Source organism: Vanrija albida, assembly GCF_041260175.1.
Source record: "Vanrija albida strain AlHP1 chromosome Unknown contig_3, whole genome shotgun sequence".
Classification (NCBI taxonomy): Eukaryota; Fungi; Basidiomycota; class Tremellomycetes; order Trichosporonales; family Trichosporonaceae; genus Vanrija; species Vanrija albida.
The window spans coordinates 2,426,900-2,443,625 of NW_027191422.1; the positions used below are offsets into that span (position 1 = coordinate 2,426,900).

The 16,726-nt window shown below is 65.8% G+C and overlaps 6 protein-coding genes across 6 annotated transcripts; 3 read left to right on the plus strand and 3 right to left on the minus strand.

The window, feature by feature from the left end:
• IFM1 (translation initiation factor IF-2) lies at nt 1–2,873 on the minus strand (the record flags this gene model as incomplete). The annotated part of the gene is made up of 3 exons (XM_069352761.1): nt 1–155; nt 204–1,904; nt 1,952–2,873. 3 exons carry the CDS (start codon nt 2,871–2,873, stop codon nt 1–3), a joined length of 2,778 nt encoding a protein of 925 aa, XP_069210179.1.
• A 529-nt stretch (nt 2,874–3,402) lies between these two features.
• RNR2_2 (Ribonucleotide-diphosphate reductase (RNR), small subunit) lies at nt 3,403–5,004 on the plus strand (the record flags this gene model as incomplete). Its single annotated transcript, XM_069352762.1, has 6 exons — nt 3,403–3,955; nt 4,008–4,220; nt 4,260–4,315; nt 4,364–4,660; nt 4,707–4,830; nt 4,868–5,004. 6 exons carry the CDS (start codon nt 3,403–3,405, stop codon nt 5,002–5,004), a joined length of 1,380 nt encoding a protein of 459 aa, XP_069210180.1.
• Nucleotides 5,005–6,024: 1,020 nt separating this feature from the next.
• Q8F55_004242 (uncharacterized protein) lies at nt 6,025–6,609 on the plus strand (the record flags this gene model as incomplete). The annotated part of the gene is made up of 3 exons (XM_069352763.1): nt 6,025–6,050; nt 6,104–6,210; nt 6,524–6,609. The coding sequence occupies 3 exons, from the start codon at nt 6,025–6,027 to the stop codon at nt 6,607–6,609; spliced, it is 219 nt and encodes a 72-aa protein (XP_069210181.1).
• A 494-nt stretch (nt 6,610–7,103) lies between these two features.
• Nucleotides 7,104–7,944, plus strand: Q8F55_004243 (uncharacterized protein; the record flags this gene model as incomplete). Its single annotated transcript, XM_069352764.1, has 5 exons — nt 7,104–7,152; nt 7,185–7,239; nt 7,314–7,408; nt 7,475–7,800; nt 7,846–7,944. The coding sequence occupies 5 exons, from the start codon at nt 7,104–7,106 to the stop codon at nt 7,942–7,944; spliced, it is 624 nt and encodes a 207-aa protein (XP_069210182.1).
• A 381-nt stretch (nt 7,945–8,325) lies between these two features.
• Q8F55_004244 (uncharacterized protein) lies at nt 8,326–11,331 on the minus strand (the record flags this gene model as incomplete). Its single annotated transcript, XM_069352765.1, has 2 exons — nt 8,326–10,839; nt 10,909–11,331. 2 exons carry the CDS (start codon nt 11,329–11,331, stop codon nt 8,326–8,328), a joined length of 2,937 nt encoding a protein of 978 aa, XP_069210183.1.
• Nucleotides 11,332–15,196: 3,865 nt separating this feature from the next.
• On the minus strand, nt 15,197–16,702 carry APR1_1 (aspartic proteinase precursor; the record flags this gene model as incomplete). Its single annotated transcript, XM_069352766.1, has 4 exons — nt 15,197–16,021; nt 16,078–16,208; nt 16,288–16,526; nt 16,638–16,702. 4 exons carry the CDS (start codon nt 16,700–16,702, stop codon nt 15,197–15,199), a joined length of 1,260 nt encoding a protein of 419 aa, XP_069210184.1.
• Nucleotides 16,703–16,726: the final 24 nt, after the last annotated feature.

The window sequence follows — 16,726 nt, forward strand, 5'->3', positions numbered from 1 at the left end:
CTAGTCTAGCTCGCGCGCAATCTCGACAGTCGTGAACGTGACAATCTCGTCGCCCTCGCGAATGTCGGAGAAGTCGGCGAGGCCGATACCGCACTCGATGCCCTTGCGGATCTCGAGGACGTCCTTCTTGACGTGGCGCAGCGTCTCCATCGTGCCTGTGCGCGTCAGCATGTGTGTGCGGCGATGCATCTGCAGCGACTTACCCTCGTGCACAATGTCGCGGTTCGGGCCGCGGAGGACGCGGACGCCCTCGTTCTTCGAGATGACACCGTTTCCAACGCGGCACCCGGCAATCCGCTTGACCTCCTTCTTGCCCAGCTTGATCTCGAAGACCTGCTGCACCGTCGCCTCGCCGGTCACGCGGTGCTCGATACGCGGCGGGAGGAGCGCGCCGACAGACTTGCGCACCGTCTCGATGAGGCGGTAGATGACGCTCTCGAGGTGCAGCGGCACGCCGGCGAGCGCCGCCTCCGTCTTGAGGTCGCGCGAGCAGTCGACGCTGAAACCGATGACGGTCGCCTCGGCGGCTTCCGCCATCATGATGTCGCTCTCGCTCACGTTACCCACGCCCGTGTGCACAATCTTGACGCCCGCTTCCTTGTTCCCGATGGGCTCGAGCGCGCCGACCACAGCCTCGACGGTGCCGCTGACGTCGCCCTTGATAACCAGGCGCAAGTCCCTGCGTGCCGTTGCGGACTTGGCCGCCTCTTCCGCTCGCCGGGCGGCAGCCATGGCCTGCCCGACGTTCTGGCCAGCCTCCTTGGCCGCTGCTTGACGCGCGGCATCGGCCGTGGCGCGGATACGGTCCTGCTCTCGCTTGGCGTTGACGGCCACGAGGTCTTCTGCGAGCGCCTTGCGCTCGGCGTCGCGCAGACGGTTGGCGATGCACTTCTTGGCCATCTCCTCGCCACCGACCGCCTCGAGAAGCTGGTCACCGGCCGTCGGGACGTCCTTCCAGCCCGTGATGATGACTGGGGTTCCTGGCGTCGCCTCGTGGACCTCGTTTCCGTTGGCGTCGGTCATTGTGCGCACGCGGGCCCAGGTGTTGCCAGCGACGAGAGCCGAGCCGGGCTTGAGGGTGCCGCGGGCAACCAGCACTGTCGCGACGATACCGAGGCCCTTGTCGACGTGCGACTCGATGACAAAGCCCTCAGCCTTGCCGTCAACGCGCGCGCGCAAGTCACGGATCTCGGCCAGCGTGGACAGCGTCTCAACGAGGTCGTCAAGGCCGATCCTGGCGAGGCCGGACACGCGCACAGCCGGCACGTCGCCACCGTCCTCTTCCAAAATGACACCCTCGGCACCGAGGTTGCTCTTGACCCGTTCGATGTCAAGCATCGGCTTGTCGCACTTGTTGATGGCGACAACCATGCCGACCGAATCTCCGGCAGCCTTGACGAGCTCGATGACCTCTTTGGTCTGGGGCATGACGCCGTCGTCGGCGGCAACGACCAACACCACCAGGTCGGTCATGCTCGCACCACGCGCGCGCATGCCAGTAAACGCCGCGTGGCCCGGGGTGTCGAGGAACGTAATTGTCGCGTCGGTGGGCGGTGCGTCCTTGGGCAACAGGGACGACAGAGGGACCGAGAACGCGCCGATGTGCTGCGTAATGCCGCCAGCCTCTCCAGCCGCGACCGACGAGTGACGCAGCGAGTCGAGCAACGTCGTCTTGCCGTGATCGACATGGCCCATGATGGTGACGACTGGCGGGCGCAGCGGCAAGCCCTCTACCAAGTTGTCGTCAACCTCGGGGTAGATGTCAAAGCCCTTATCCTCGTCCACAATAGGGTTCAGGTTGAACTCGATTGCGAGGTTGCTTGCCTCGTCTGCGTTGAGCAGGTAGTCGGCTCGGCGCTGGTTCTCCGACATGCCAAGCTGGATCATTTGGCGCTGCACTCGGCCTGTGTGGCGTCAGCACCTAAACAGTCCCAGGCAAGCAAGCACATACCAGTCCAGGTCCCAAACTTCTCAGCGAGCTGCGCAACGCTGATAGTCGCGGGAATGAACACGTTCTTGTCCGACTCTGCCTTCTTGGCGCGGGCGGCCCTTGCTGCGTCGTCGCGGCGCTTTTGCTGCGCTGCTTCCAACTCTCGAAGGGCTTTATACGCTTCCTCATCAGCGGCGTCGTCCTCCTCAGTGGCCCATTGGCGCAAGTTGTGGCGACCCTTCTTATCGCCCTTTCCCTTGACGCTGTGGTGCCTAGAGCCGGGGAGCTGGACGTCCTCGTCGCCTTGGTTGAGGAGGGAGCGCGACTCGCGCGGCTGCCGTCCTCTCCGGCCGCTCCGGCCCCCAAAGTCGTCCTCCTCAATGCGAAATGTGTTGTAGACCTGGTCAGAGGCAGTGAACGCTGGCCGATCAAAGGTCCTCGGTGGGTTGGACGACTCGGAGTTGTTCAGCACGCCTCGGGCCGGTGCTTCCCGCGGCTGGCCGCCGCCAGCCTGGCGGTTCGGCCGCGGCGCCCACTTGTCGGGTCCGCCAGTGGCAGATTTGAGGCCAAATCCTCCGCCGCGGGCTGGTCGTGCATCGTCTCGACCACCCTGCCTGTCGCCGAACCCTCCTCGGCGATCGTTTGACCTGTCGGCGCCGAAGCCGGGTCGTCGCGGCTGGTCGTCTCGCGGTCCCCGTGGTCCCCGGGACCTGGGCGAGCCGCCGGGGATGCTCTCACCGCCGCGACCGCCGCGGTTTCCTCCGGGAATACGGCTCGGTGCTCCCCAGTTGGTCGCTGACAACCCTCCGCTTGGCTTGTCACCCGGGGCGGCGAGGAAGGACGAGGAGGACAGCTGCCGATGCCGCAGTGCCGGTGCGACATGCGCAAGGCCTCGGGGAGCGACGAGGACGTGCCGCTGGCTCGAGATCCACAGTGCACTCATGGTCGTCGTGGCCGTGGGTCGTGGGGATGCTGGTTTTGTTGTCGCTTGCGAGGTGCGCGACTTTTAATGATTTGTTGGTCCTTGATCTTTTGCTGTTGCCGTCTCGTCGTCGTTCCGTTCCGGGATCCGAGTACTTTCGGCCGCCCCCCTTAGTGTTTGAATACCCAGAAATTCCTAATGGCTTTGCGTAATTCTAACCATGAAAATTGTAATCCATTTGCCGTCTTGCAGCATTGAAATCTAAGGGACAGTCGCGTTGCACGTGACCCACAATGACGATTATTTTGCCACCGTACAGTCGATGAGATGCCGAAGTGGTTGACCGGACCACAGTCATCGGCCGCGGCAGCGAGCAACACCAGGCAGGCTCAACGACACATCTCTCCTACCAATCCATCTCTCCCCATCCACACATTTCCCCGCTCGTGCGCTCCTCTCTGTCTACGCTCAGACACTCGCTACTCGCTGCAAAGCAGACTAGCAACCCCGCGACCACCACAGCACGCCCCCACGCCACTCAACTATTCCCATGACAACGTTCCTCTCGCCACAAAGCCGGCATCTCGCGCTGCCCATGCCACTCCGCCATCCACTGTCCCTCAAGAGCGGCACATCGTCGTCGGCCTCGTCAGTCTGCTCGCAGGGCACGAGCATCGACGACATGGAAGGCATGGAGCGCATCAACAACATCAGGCCGCTCTACGCCTCGACCCACTCGATCGATACCGCGGCGCGGCCCGACGACGTCGAGATGCTCGCTCGTGAACCGGAACGGGTTGCCGAGAGCTCGAAAATGGCCATCCAGCGTCGCTCTCCGTCGCCGAGCTTCTCAAGCGTCGCCTTCGCCAGTGGCAAAGACTACCACCCTGCCACGGCCCGGTTGTTTCCGGAGGAAGAGGACGAGGACATTCTGCGCGAGTCGAGCGACCGCTTCGTCGTGTTCCCCATCAAGTACCGCGAGATCTGGCTCGCGTACAAGCAAGCCCAGGCGAGTTTCTGGACCGCCGAAGAGCTCGACCTTGGTCACGACCTGCACGACTGGCACGACCGCATGACTGAAGAGGAGCGGTTCTTCATCCTGAGTAGGTCCTGTGCAAGCTCGCACCTTGATGAGCCGTGCTGACTTCTCACAAGGGATCCTCGCTTTCTTTGCTTCTTCGGACGGGATCGTTGGCGAGAACCTCGTGTCGCAGTTTTCAATGGACGTTCAGATCGCCGAGGCGCGCGCGTTCTACGCCTTCCAGACCATGATTGAGCAGGTTCACGCCGAGACGTACAGTCTGTTGATTGAGACGTATGTGCGGGACTCTGAGGAGAAGGACTTCTTGTTCAAGGGCATGGAGACAAGTGAGTGGGGAGAGTTGGGGTGGGCGCTGATGAAACCAGTACCCTGCATCCAGAAGAAGGCCGACTGGGCGATGAAGTACATCACGCCTGAGCTGGTGAGTAGCTGTTTGGGCATAGGTGGTCCAGATGCTAAGGTCCCCTAGCCGTTCAGGATACGGTTGATCGCGTTTGCCTGCGTCGAGGGCATCTTCTTCTCGGGCTCTTTCGCGGCCATCTTCTGGCTCAAGAAGCGTGGCCTCATGCCCGGACTCACCTTCTCGAACGAGCTGATCAGCCGTGATGAGGGGATGCACACCGACTTTGCGTGCCTGCTGTACCAGCACCTCAAGCACCGCTGTTCTCAGACCGAGGTACACGCGATTGTCCGCGAGGCACTTGCGATCGAGAAGGAGTTCCTGACCGACGCGCTGCCGTGCCGATTAATAGGCATCAACTCGGAGGTTAGTGGTACAGCGGCGATGGCGCGTGTGGTTACTGACTCGTTAGTCCATGTGCCAGTACATGGAGTTTGTTGCCGACCGGCTGGTGGTGGCGCTAGGGTACGACAAGATCTACCACGCCACCAATCCGTTCGACTGGATGGAGTTGATCTCGCTCCAGGGCAAGACAAGTGGGTCGTGTGGGGAGGGGCGACGCTGACGACACAGATTTCTTCGAGTCGCGTGTGTCGGCATACCAGTTGGCAAACGTGTCGCGCTCGGCGACCCCGCACCAGAACCGGTCCGACAATGACGAGGAGGGCAATCTGCAGCGCCGAGTGTTCCGCACCGATGCGGATTTCTGAGGGGCTTGCGGATGAGGGGATGGGAGATGGCAGAGCGGGGCGAGGGGGGCGGGGCGGGGCGGCGGCAAGGCGCAGGGCGTCGCGATGTGTAGACACTAGACCATGTTGCCACAAACACAAACACCCATGTCATTCATCACTGTTCACTGGCTCGGGGGCTCGGGGTCTGTGGGGGCGGTAGATTGACGACGACGGGCGCGATTGTGCGTAATTGTGCCCCATGGTGGCTCATTGGGGCGGGGCGTCGATATTGAGTCGATGGGTGTGGGATTGGCAGTTGATTACGGTCGATGGGCGTTGATGAGGGGCGGGGGTCATGCCGGGGCCACTTGTCGGCATGCCGGCGCGACTGGAGTTGATTAGTTGTCGCGCACAGCCCTGCCCTGCGTCTTGCCAAGCTGCCAGAAGCCACGGCGCCGCTCCGTCCGCCGGCCGCTCCAGGCCTCGCTTCGCCGTGTCACAGAAGGGAGGTTGTAGTTGCAGCCAAGTAGGTTTGGACTGGTCGCTGTGCCGCGCGCGTCGCTACTCGGCCAGCCCGCACAGACGCGCCATCCCTCTATCCCACGCACGGTGCGCGCGCTGCTCCTGCGCCTGCCCATCCATCAGCGGTGCGCTGCGCTGCGCCATCAATCTCGTGGGCCGACGAGCGTCGAGCGCGGGGGATTAGGCACCAAGTCGCCGAGATGAGCCCGCCCAGCCCACCGGGTTGCTGCACACTCGAGCCCCCGCCCGCCCCGGCCAGTCTGGACCAGCGGCCCCAGTGTACACTGGCGCCGTCTTCGTCATCCCAGGCACTGGGGGACGGCGGGCGCGACGAGGGCGGGCGCGGCTGCTTGCTGCTTGCTGCTTGCTGCTGGTGCGCCAGTGGATGAGGGGAGCACAGTATATAGTCTGCCCCGGGTTGGAATTTCTCATGCCTCCTCCCATACCTCTCTCTCGACTCGCCTTCCTCCTCACTCAAGCAACACTCTAGCCTCACCAGCTCTAGCTCGACCCCCAACCCCCTAAACCACCACCACAATGCCCATGAACGAGAACGAGTACTAGTGAGTCGCGTCGCCGCTCCTCGTCACCCCTTCCCTCGCTGACAACACCCCAGCCGGTTCCAGGCGCGCGACACGCCCACCGGCGTCTGCGGCCACCGCGAGACGTACTACGAGCTCCCGTGCGAGCAGCCCTCAAACTACTCTGGCATGTGTGACGGTCGTGAGTCGGTGTGGTGGGCCGTGGTGGTGGGCCGTGGTGGGCCGTAGTGGTGTGGTGTCGCTTGTCGCTCGGCGCTGCAGTCCACCCGCGTCATAGCAGTGGCCTGGGCCAGGCGGTGCACAGACTGCCCCTGCGCAAGCAGCTCGTCACGCGTGGTGTCGACCAGCTTGCGCGCTTGCGCCTGACCTGCACGGTGTACGCTACCGCGTGGACTCACCAGCGTGGACTCACCGCGGGTCTGGCCGTTGTCGCGGCGCGCCCAGCGGCCGCCACACTCGCGCTCCCACATTCCGACTCGCTGACACTCCCCCAGACCTCGCCGCGTTCCGCGCCGAGCTGGCCCGCTACCACACGGCCAGCGCGTACGGCCACGACGGTCCCGGTCACGACGCGCACTGAGCGGGCGGCGACTCGTCCCGCATCCGCTCGCCGCGCCGCCGGCACACGGCCGACGCCCACCCACACACAAGTACAAGCCACATACACCAGCCCCCCATCCCCGCCATCCCCGCCATCCCACTGCATCCCCACACTCACGGATAGCGGACGCACACATACACGGTCCCCCATGGCCCCTCTTGTCGCCTTGACACTGTAGTACCTAGTACAGCACCACCACCATACCACTCAGCATAATGTATGATACTTGTCGTGCCGTGCGTGCCGTGCTCGTCGTCCTTTGGCCTTGGCGGTGGCGCCTGCACCAACCGACACTGGCGAACAAGGCTGCCGCATCACTCGCTCACTCACCGACGCTTGTGCTCGCGCGCGGGCCGCCGATCGATCCAGGCCTGCCTGCCTGCCTGCCTACCTGCCGCCGCCGATTCCCTCGCGCCCGGCCCCTCTGATGTTTGTTGCGCGCCGCGATCTCAACACCACCACCACCAACACGGATGCACGACGCCGAGGACGTGCTCAAGGTCGTCGTCGTCGGCGCGGGGGGTGAGTCGGCCTTGCAGCGGCGCTGACGCTAGGCGTCGGCAAGTCGTCCATCACGATCCGGTTCCTCTCGTCGCGCTTCGAGGACAAGTGAGTCGCCGCCCGCGTCCGTGTCAGTGCGACGCGACGGCGCCGGCTTCTCGAACCGCTAGCTCACACGCCAGCCACTACGACCCGACGATCGAGGACAACTACCTGCGCCAGCTCGTCGTCGACGACGAGGCCGTGCAGCTCGAGATTCTGGATACGGCGGGGCAAGGTGAGGAGCCGGCGGCGGGCGGCCGGGGGTTCGGCGGGGGCTGCGGCGGCTGACGCCGCCGCGCAGAAGAATACGCGCCCATGGCCGACGGGTGGTTCAGGTTCGGCCGCGCCTTCCTCCTCGTCTACAGCATCACTGACCGCGCGTCTTTCGACGTGCTGCCCGCGCTCCACACGGCCATCAAGGTCGCAAAGGACGCGCCGGCGGTCCCGCTCGTGCTCGTGAGCAACAAGTGCGACCTCGAGCACCGGCGCCAGGTCAGCTCGGCCGAGGGGCAGGCGCTGGCAAGGTCGCTGCGCGCGCCGTTTGTCGAGACGAGCGCGCTCGACGGGTTCAACGTCGACATTGCGTTCGACGAGCTCGTACGCCGCGTACGCCGGGGGGAGCGCGTGGTGCGTTAGAATACAGCCCGCCGCGCCGCTGACACATGCACACAGCCACCCGCCCAGCCACACCCGCCCAAGTCAAAGTACGAGCTCCGGACGCGCCGCAGGTCCGAGGACATCCAGGACGGGCGATGCTGTGTCATCATGTAGCCGTGCTGCTGCTGTGTCGTCATGCAGCCGCCTCGACGCTGCATCATCATGTAGCCGCGGTCATCATGTAGCCAGCCGTCCTGCCGCCCCCCCCGCATAGATTGTTTCGTGGCATTACCAAGGGCTTGCGCTGGCTCACGCATGTATCACCAGAGCCCTGCATCTATTTGTTTACAATTGGCGCGTCTGCCGGGATTAAGACGCGCGTCTTCACCTTATTCATTGACTTCGTAGGATGCTGGTGGTGGTCGTGGCGGAGAACAGAGGATCGTTTCAAGATGGGGGGTACACGGATGGCCCGCAGCACGGTGCCAGCACCGAGCGCGCACAAGCTCGCAACAGGCGGGCCTCGACCAGCAGCAGCAGAAGCAGCACCGCTGCTTACATCCCAGCAATGACCTTCTCCCAGCTCGGCCAGTCGGCCTCGCGCAAGAGATAGTCGACGCTGATGCCCGCCGCCCGCCACGCGTCGAGCCATTGTGTCACGGCAACGACGTAGGGGTTGGGCGTCGGCGACGCGTCCCGGTGCGGTGCCGCAGGGCTGACACTGCCAGCGCTGCCATTGGCCGCCATGGGAGTGCTGGCCTCGCCGTTACCGTTGGCCAGGGCGGCCGTGGTGCCGTTGGGCGACGGTCCGGGCTTGGTGGGCGAAGACACCGTGGCGGCAGCAGCTGGCGAAGTGGTCGACGCAGTAGCAGAGCGCGGGCCCGCATCGACCTTTGCGATCACTTCCCGCAATACGCGGACAGCCACGCGGGCAAACGAGCCCGCGTCCGACACTGAGCTCACATTGTCGAGGAGCTCGGTGCCGTCAGCCACACCAGCCCGCATGGACAGGTACTCGGACGACTGCGCAATCGACTGCTGGTTGCTCGGGCCCGCGACGGCGCGCTCGACGTACATGATCAGGGCGAGGGTCGCGGCCGCCTCGAACACTGACTGGGCGCTGAACAGGCGCGGCGAGAGCTTGGGGTCGAGCATCTTGGCAGACTTTTGGCAGCGCAACGACGCCAGGCACACCTGGGCAATGACCGCCCGCACACCGGGCGAGCCGTTGGGCAGCAGGTACGAGGCCAGGTGCGCGCGGTGCACACCGAGGCGGTACGACAGCAGCGTAGAGTGCAGCCGGACACGGTGGGGCGCCAGGTACTGGTGCGCAGAGTCGTACCGCGTGTCGGTGAGCGGGAAAAGCCGAAGGTACGGCGGAAGGGCCTCCTGGAACGCGTCGAGCGAGGCATCAAACCTCAGAACCAGGTCGTGCGGCGTTCCCGACGGTCCGACCGTCACAAACGAGTCGAGGATCGGCGTGATCCGGCGAGTCAGGTGCGTGTGGATGAAGAGCGCCGTGCAGGCCGTAGGACCGTTCTCTGTGGAGTGGGGCGGCAGGGTTGGCGAGTCTGGCGCGATCTTGTAGAGCTCCTGCTCGGAAATGGGCGACGGCAGGTGGATACCCTGGTGCGCGTCGTAAATCGTGTACGGGAATGCCGTCTCGAACGAGAACTGGCGGTCCGCAATGTACAGCGACCACATGACGCGGCGGCGCAGCTCGCGCTCACCCTGTGGGATGCCCTCCCATTCCTTGCTCATGCCAAGCGCCTGGGCCGTCTTGATGGCCTGGGCGAGCCAGCCGCCGGCGAGCACAAGCCTGTCCTTGCGGAAGCCCAGGGTCGCGTAGCGGAAGAGGACGAGTTTGTGCACCACGTACATGACCGACGGGGCGTCCCGCTGCTCTGCGATCTGGGCGGCGAGGAGCGCAAGCTCAAAGTACCGCTGATCCAGGGGGGTCGGGTCCGCTGCCGACGCGGGCTGGTTGGCAACGATACGGCCAACCGAGCGCGGGGCGTTGGAGGACGCCGTGGTGCCCGAGGCGAGGAGAAGCTTGCTCGTCTCCTCGGGGAGAACTCTGAGTGCGACCGCCAAGAAGGTGAAGGCATTGGCAAGCGTCGTGGCGTCGCCTTCGCGGAGCTTGTTGGTCGAGCGGCGCTCAACGAGCGAGTGGAAGTCTTCGACAAACTGTGGCTGGAGGAGCGAGATACCCTCGGTGAGGAAAGGGTCATTGAAGAAGGTGTTGAACAAGATGCTCTGCGTCTCCGCCGAGGGCAGCGACGCCATGAGCGTCACCAGCGGCAGGCTATAGCCGTCGTACCGGGACGCGGCGGAGCCGATCGAGTGTGACGACGAGGACGCCGGTGGCGCCAGGTGTGTGAGAGGAATATTGTGCGCCACGCTACGGGGACGGGCTGGCGGCGCCGTCTGCGCCACCGCTTGCGCGGCGCTGCTGAGCCGGGGTGGTTCGGGGGCGGAAGGACGAGCCTTCTTTTTCTTGGGTGGAGCGGAAGCGAGCTCGAGCAGTTCGCCCGAGAGCTCGTCGTCGACGCTGGCGTCCCGTTTCTTGCCGCGCGACGACACGCTGCCCTTTGCAGCCTCGTCGGCGCTGTCGAGCTCGTCAACCTCGTCATCCTTCTCGCCAAGCATGTCGGCTAGGTCGTTCTCCACATCCCGAGCCTTGCCGGCGCCTGATGGTGTGCTCGACTTTTCGTCGTCATCACCTTCGTCGCTGCTCGAGCCATAGCCATTGACGATCCGGTCACGGTCAAGCTTCTTCTTACGGTCAATGTTGCCGCCGGCCGCCGAGTTGGGGCGGCTCGCGCCACCCTTCGGACGCGAAGTACTGCTCGAGAGCCAGGCGGGCGACGAACTTCCGGTGGTTCCGCTGGGTCCGCCCGGGGTGCCAAACGAAGCGCGGCCGCCCCCCGCAAGGTGAAGCGGCTTGGGGACTTCGACCGCCGTTCTACGTCCATTCGAATGCGGGTTGTTGGCCTCGGTCTCCTCAGAGTAGTGACACGGGTGCCCCTTGCGCATGCACGAGGAGCATGAAGGTCGGACTTGGTCACACTGCGAGTGTTAGTACGTGGCGGGGCGGAGGAAGGGCGAGGCTCGGGTCAGCTCGAGATCTGTACCCACCTTGATCTTTCGGTGATGGCATAAGTCGCACGAAGACTTGCGACTCTTGGATCCGCCGCCGGAGGTCTTCGGACTCGGTGCTGGTGGGGCCAGGGTCGCTGCCGAAGGTGCGACGACGCGGAGCGGAGGCGTGGGCTCATCATCACCGAGCTCGTCAATCTCGTCATCATCGACCACTGGCGCGGGGGGAGGCGCAGGGGTAGGGGTCTCGCTCTTGACCGTGGCACGTTGGATGCTGCCACCGCTCGTGTTTACAGCCCCCGCGCTGACTGGTGGCGAGCCCGACGCGCTCGCACTGGGCGTCGCGCTCGGGGCGGTAGTGCTGTGACCGCCTTGGCTCGGAGTGGCGAGTCGATTCTCGGACGGGTTCGCGGTCGTTGAGACCGGGTCATTTACGCGGATGACGAGATGGGGAACCGACATTGTCGTGGTGGTCGATGGGAGTGCTGGGACAGGCGGCGGCGCTGCTACCGGCGACCTTGCTGGCGGCGACGCAGACATTGGTGGTGGTGGTGGTGGTGGTGAGGGGGATGGAGAGGATGAGAGAGGAAGAAAGGATCAAGCACGCGCGGCGGCGAAAGGGGTGCTGGAGGCTGCGCCGCGAGGCTGTGGGGGCTGGAGCGGGGCGGGCTGGGCGGGGCGGCGCGGGCGGGCGGTCGGGGACGGCGGCGGTGGATGGGCGGCACGAAAGGCGACCGGCGGGGCGGGCGGGCAGGCAGCAGGAGGGGGGCGCAGTCAAAGGAGGCGTGCGTCGTCGTTGTCGCGCTGCCTCGGCTCGGGGAGGGCGAGGGGGATCAATAGGCAGGCGGCTGGCGGCGGACACGACAGCAGCGCGTGCGTGACAGTGGCCGTTGCGATGGGCTGCGCAGGCCGAGCTTGGCTGGGTGTGATGGGGAGGGGGGGGGGGGGGAGGGGTCCGTCGGCGGGTGGGTGGGTGGGTGGGTGGGTGGACCTCCACAAAACTCGGGAAGAGATGCCGAATGGGTGAGTGGATGGGTGCGGAGGGGGGCGGGGCGGGGGGACGGCGGCGAGAGCAACGACGGCGACGTCGACGTGGGAGTTTGGGTGATGGGGATGATGACAATGACAATGGCAAGCTCGGCCTCTGTGACGACGGCGGTCAGGTAGAGTCTGACGGGGCATGGCATGCATGCATCGACCATGGTCCGCAAGGCCGCGCGGGGGTGCGAGCGTGCACGCAGGCAGGCGGCCAGGCGTCCAGACATTGAGCCGGGCTGGCCGGCGGAGGGAGGCGGGCTGCCTGAACTCGGGGGAAGAGGCGCGCGGGTTGGGGGTTGGGGGGGAGGGGGCTGCTTGCTTGCCGCGGGCGCGCCGCCGCCGCTTGCTCGACGGAACATGGCCACCTGGGCTCGTTTGCTTGGCTACTGGCTACTGGCCGTGGCCGTGGCCGTGGGCGTGGCCGTCCCCGCCCGGCCGCCCCGGCCCCCTCTGGCTCGCTCGCTCGCTCGCTCGCTCCTTCGCCCGGCGCGCGCCCGGCCGGTAAGCGGCTGCGGCAGGTAACACCGGGGATGATGCCAGCCAACGAGCGCCGCTGCGCCTCTCTCCCCGCCCGCGCCCACTGTGATCGCGCCCCGTGCCCGCGCACCCGAGCCCAGCCCAGCCAGCGCAGCAGCCATACACGACTCGACACGACTCGACTCCGCTCGCCTGCGGCCGGTCTGGGCGCGAACCCGGCGCGAACAAGGCGCACCCGGCGGCGCCGTGCGCCGTGCGCGCCCGCCCGCACCTGGCCCAAAGCCAAAGCCGGCGCGTGCTCCTGCTTTGTGCGGGTCTCGCGGCATTGATCGACCCCCGTTCTGACGGATATGGAATGCGAGGGCGGCGCGGCGCAGGCAGGCGCAGGCGCGCCGGCTGCGGGCGGCCGGAGGGGGGCGGTGACGACGACTGACTCGGTGGCGCGTCGTCAGAGCCTGGGTGAGTGGGTCGGTGGGTGACTCGGCCCTCGCCGCCGCCGGGGGTTGCCGCCGCTGCGGTGCGCAGGCTTTGGCGCTGGCTCTGGCGCAGTGCTCTCGCCGCTCGCCTCACTTGTCGGTTGCGCCGTGCCGTGCGGTGCTGGCAGTTACCTGATTGACCCCGTGCCCGGGAATATGGCAGTCCAAGCAAGTCCCGGCACCCCGGCAACCGCACCCCCGAGACTCGACTGGCTCGCCCTCGCCCCGCCCCGCCCGCCGCCCCGCCGCCCCGCGCCCCGCCCGCCCCACCGATCTCGCGCGACACCGATCCCACCTGGCCACCTGGCCACCCACCGACCACCGCCGGGCATGCGCCGCCGCCCGCCTCCCCCCGCCCGCGCGCCCGCGCGCCCTTGACTCAGCCCGAACAGACCAAATGCGCAATCCGAGGCGCCCCCCGGTCCCTTCCCTTGGAGCGGCACAGCGCACGCAGCGCGCAGCGCCCAAACCAAGCTCGATTCCGATCCCAATCCCATCCCTTGTCGCCGCCGCGCCGCGCCGCCCTCGTCACCGTCCGTCGGATTCACCGCCTCTTCGGCTCCAGAGAGAGTGCTGCGTCGGTCGGTTTGTCGGCCTCAAGCGAAGCAAGGCCAAATCCGCCAAGGTCTAAACCAAGACAGGCAGGAGGGTGGCAAGGGGACCGGGTCGCCGGCTACTGCGCTCTTTCCCCCCGTCGCCGCTCCTCCGCGCCTTGCCTTGCTTCCTTCCACCCACGCCATCGTCATCATCGATCGGCGGTGATCAATTTGTCCTCTTTGGACCACGCCTGCGTGTCCATCGCCTTGCTTGGGGTCGGCGCCGGCACGCGCGCCGGCGCATGCGCATGCATGCTCCCACACTCACGCGTCGCGCTGCCGCTGGCGAGGAAGCAGCGGCCAGAGCCGACGCACCCAGAAGCAGCAGCGATCCGAGCGACGAGCTTGGGTCGGCGGTGGCGGATTGCCCAAGGCCGGGTGAACTGCGCGTGCCATGAGGCCGAAGCCGCGCGCGTGGGGAATCTGTAGTGTTCAGCGCGCGGCTGGGCGCTCGCCGCGAACGCCGCCGCCGCCCCCGCCGCCTGGAATTGCCCGCACCAACGGCGTGACGTCTAGAGCCCGGGGCGGCGCCTGCTCGCTCGCTCGCTCTTTCGTCGCTCCAACCGCGGCGGCATCCGGCGCCGAAGCACCTCGCAGCCCAGGAACGGGCCACAAGCGCGTGCTCTTGTGCCGTGTCGGCAGGCCCGACTTGGCGCCGCGACGCGGGTGGGCCTGGGCTCGGCTGTGTGCTGCTGGATTCCTGCTGCTGCGTGCCTCTGCCCTGATCTCTCTCGGTGTGTCTGGTGCGCCGATCGCCCCACCCACCCGCGCTGGTGGGAACGCCGAGCGCTGGGAACTGGCAGGCGAGCGGCGCGCAGCGAGGCCAGCTCTGCTTTCCGATTTCCGAGGCCACGCGGCAGTGGCACTCTCGCTGGGGTCTCCAGATCGACATACAGCCTGCTGAGATGTTGCTCGCGTCTCTGCGCGTACGAGGGACGAGGGACGCGCGCGCCCGTTCCCGCACAGAGGGAGGGCTTCACAGGCGCCCACGCCGCCGCCCCGACTGACCCACCGACAATCGCCGCCGCGGCGACGTCGCCACCAGCGCCGCCCGCCGCTAACCGAGGCGAGCAAATCCGCGGATACGCCGCTGGCGCCGCGCCGAACCTGAGCGTCGGTCAGGGAGGCGGACAGCACCTCGGCGTCGGTCGGTCGGTGGCCGCGCGCCGGCCGCGCTCGGCCTTCTCCGCCCCGCGGCGAACGGCCGGCCCGCGTGGGACACGGTACATCCGTCCACTTGTCGTCGCGTGGCTCCATCTCGCTCCGACCGGAGGGGCATGCGTGGCAGATGCATGCGTTTGGTCCCGCGACCATGTGCTGCATGTGCTGGACGTTGCCGCCTAGGGCCGCCGTTCGGAGCTTGACTATCGGTATGACGACATGCGCACCAGTGTCAGTCTTCACCGCAGAACAGCTCCGCTCTTCGCGGCACACTTTGCTACACTGTCGTCTCGTCACGGACTCTGCGGGAGCAGTGCGTAGTGGCTAACAGTGCCAGGTTGCAGGTGCACGGGCGGTAGGCTCGTCATGAGAAGGGGGAGCGAGAGGCGCCAGAGGCCTTCAACTGCGCTTGACCTGGCGCGCGAGTACGGCAGGATGTTGCGAGCTCCGGTGCTCAACATATCGGACACAGTCCATACACTCGACTAACACGACCTGCACCACCACTCGCCAATGCAATTCATCTGCTTCACTACTGTAACTGCCAACTACGCCACTACGCCAACATTCTCACACCCGCTACTTGGAAACAGCGAGACCGACGGCGTTGCGCGAAAGGTCGTAGACCGAGTAGTACTTCCTCAAGAAGGCGTCACCAATGATCCAGAGGGGGCCCATGGGAGGGGGGAAGTCCATGCCGGTGAAGGCAGAGATGCAGGTGCCACCGGCGTTGAGGGTGTAGTCCTCGGCCGAGATGGGGAACTCCTTGCCGGCAAACTTGAAGGTGAGGTCGGGGAGCTCGGGGATCTTGGCACAGTCAATCGTGTACTGGCCGTTCCACGACTTCTCGGCGCCAATCTCCTTGTTGAGCATCTCGGCAAGGTCGGTGGGGAGGACAATGAGCGAGGTTCCAGTGTCGATGGCGGCACCAGTGTTCTCGAGCTCGAGTTCGTCGTCGCCGAACACGATACCCTCGAGCTCGACCTCCCAGTAGCCCTTGCGGCGGACGGGGAGGTAGGTGATCTTGCCGGTGAAGGCGTCCTTGTCAATGCCGCCAAAGGTGGCCTCGCCTCCGTCCTCCTCGGACGAACCAAGGCGGAAGGCGAAGACGGGCTCGTCAAGGAGACCCTGGTTGATGGCGTTGTAGAAGGGAGGGACAATGTGGTTGACCGAGATGGTGTCGTAGCCGAGACCAAGGATACCGTCAAACTTGCCAAAGGCAAAGGCAAGTCCGGGCTCCTTGGTAGCCTCGGCAAAGTCCTGCTTCTTGATGGTCAGGTCGCCGATGTTGAGCGTGTCCTGCGACACGAAGCCCTCGAGCGAGCCCGAGCCGTAGCGGATGGCGAACTCGGTGCCGTTGGCCTTGTAGGTCGACGACTCGGACGACTTGTACTTGCGGTGGAGCTGGGGACGGACGTCAGTGGCTGGTCGTGTCACTCGCCACAATTCACGCCACTCACAAAGCAGGCAATCGACGAGCACTGCTCGCTAGGAACCCAGAGGTTGGACGAGCCCGTGTCGAGGACGACGCCAAACTCCTGGGGAGGGTTGCCGAGGGTGATGGGGGCGTAGTACTGAGCGTTCATGTAGTCTGTGGTGTGACACGAGCGTCAGCTACAGAAGCCCAAGCCGGTCACAGCGGACGAAAACATGGCGTTATGTTTACTCACTCGAGAGGGGGACGCCGTGGCCACCCTGGGCATCGGCGTTGCCGTCGACGACCTGGGCCCAGAGGAGCTCCTTGTCCTCGTCCGAGATGCGCTCCTTGCGGCCGCGGCGAAGGAAGGGCTGCTGCGAGTCAAACGCGTCCTCGAGGAGGTTGGCGCCCATGTGCTTGAGCTTGAGGTACTGAGCCTCGAGCTGGGGCGTGAGGTTGTTGGCGTCGGCGGGGAGCTTCTTGAGGTTCATCCTGGGGTGTGTTAGAGCGTGTGATGCGATATCTCGTCTGGGGCCGGCCACCCACGACGCCCGCCGGCGCCGGAAGGGCACAGGGCGTGTGGTGGCAACGGCGTCGACTCACTTGTGGACCTTGGCCTCGGTGGCGCCGAGCGCGGCGAGGACGGCGAGGAGGATGGACACCTTCATGCTGTGGATGCTGGGACGACTAAG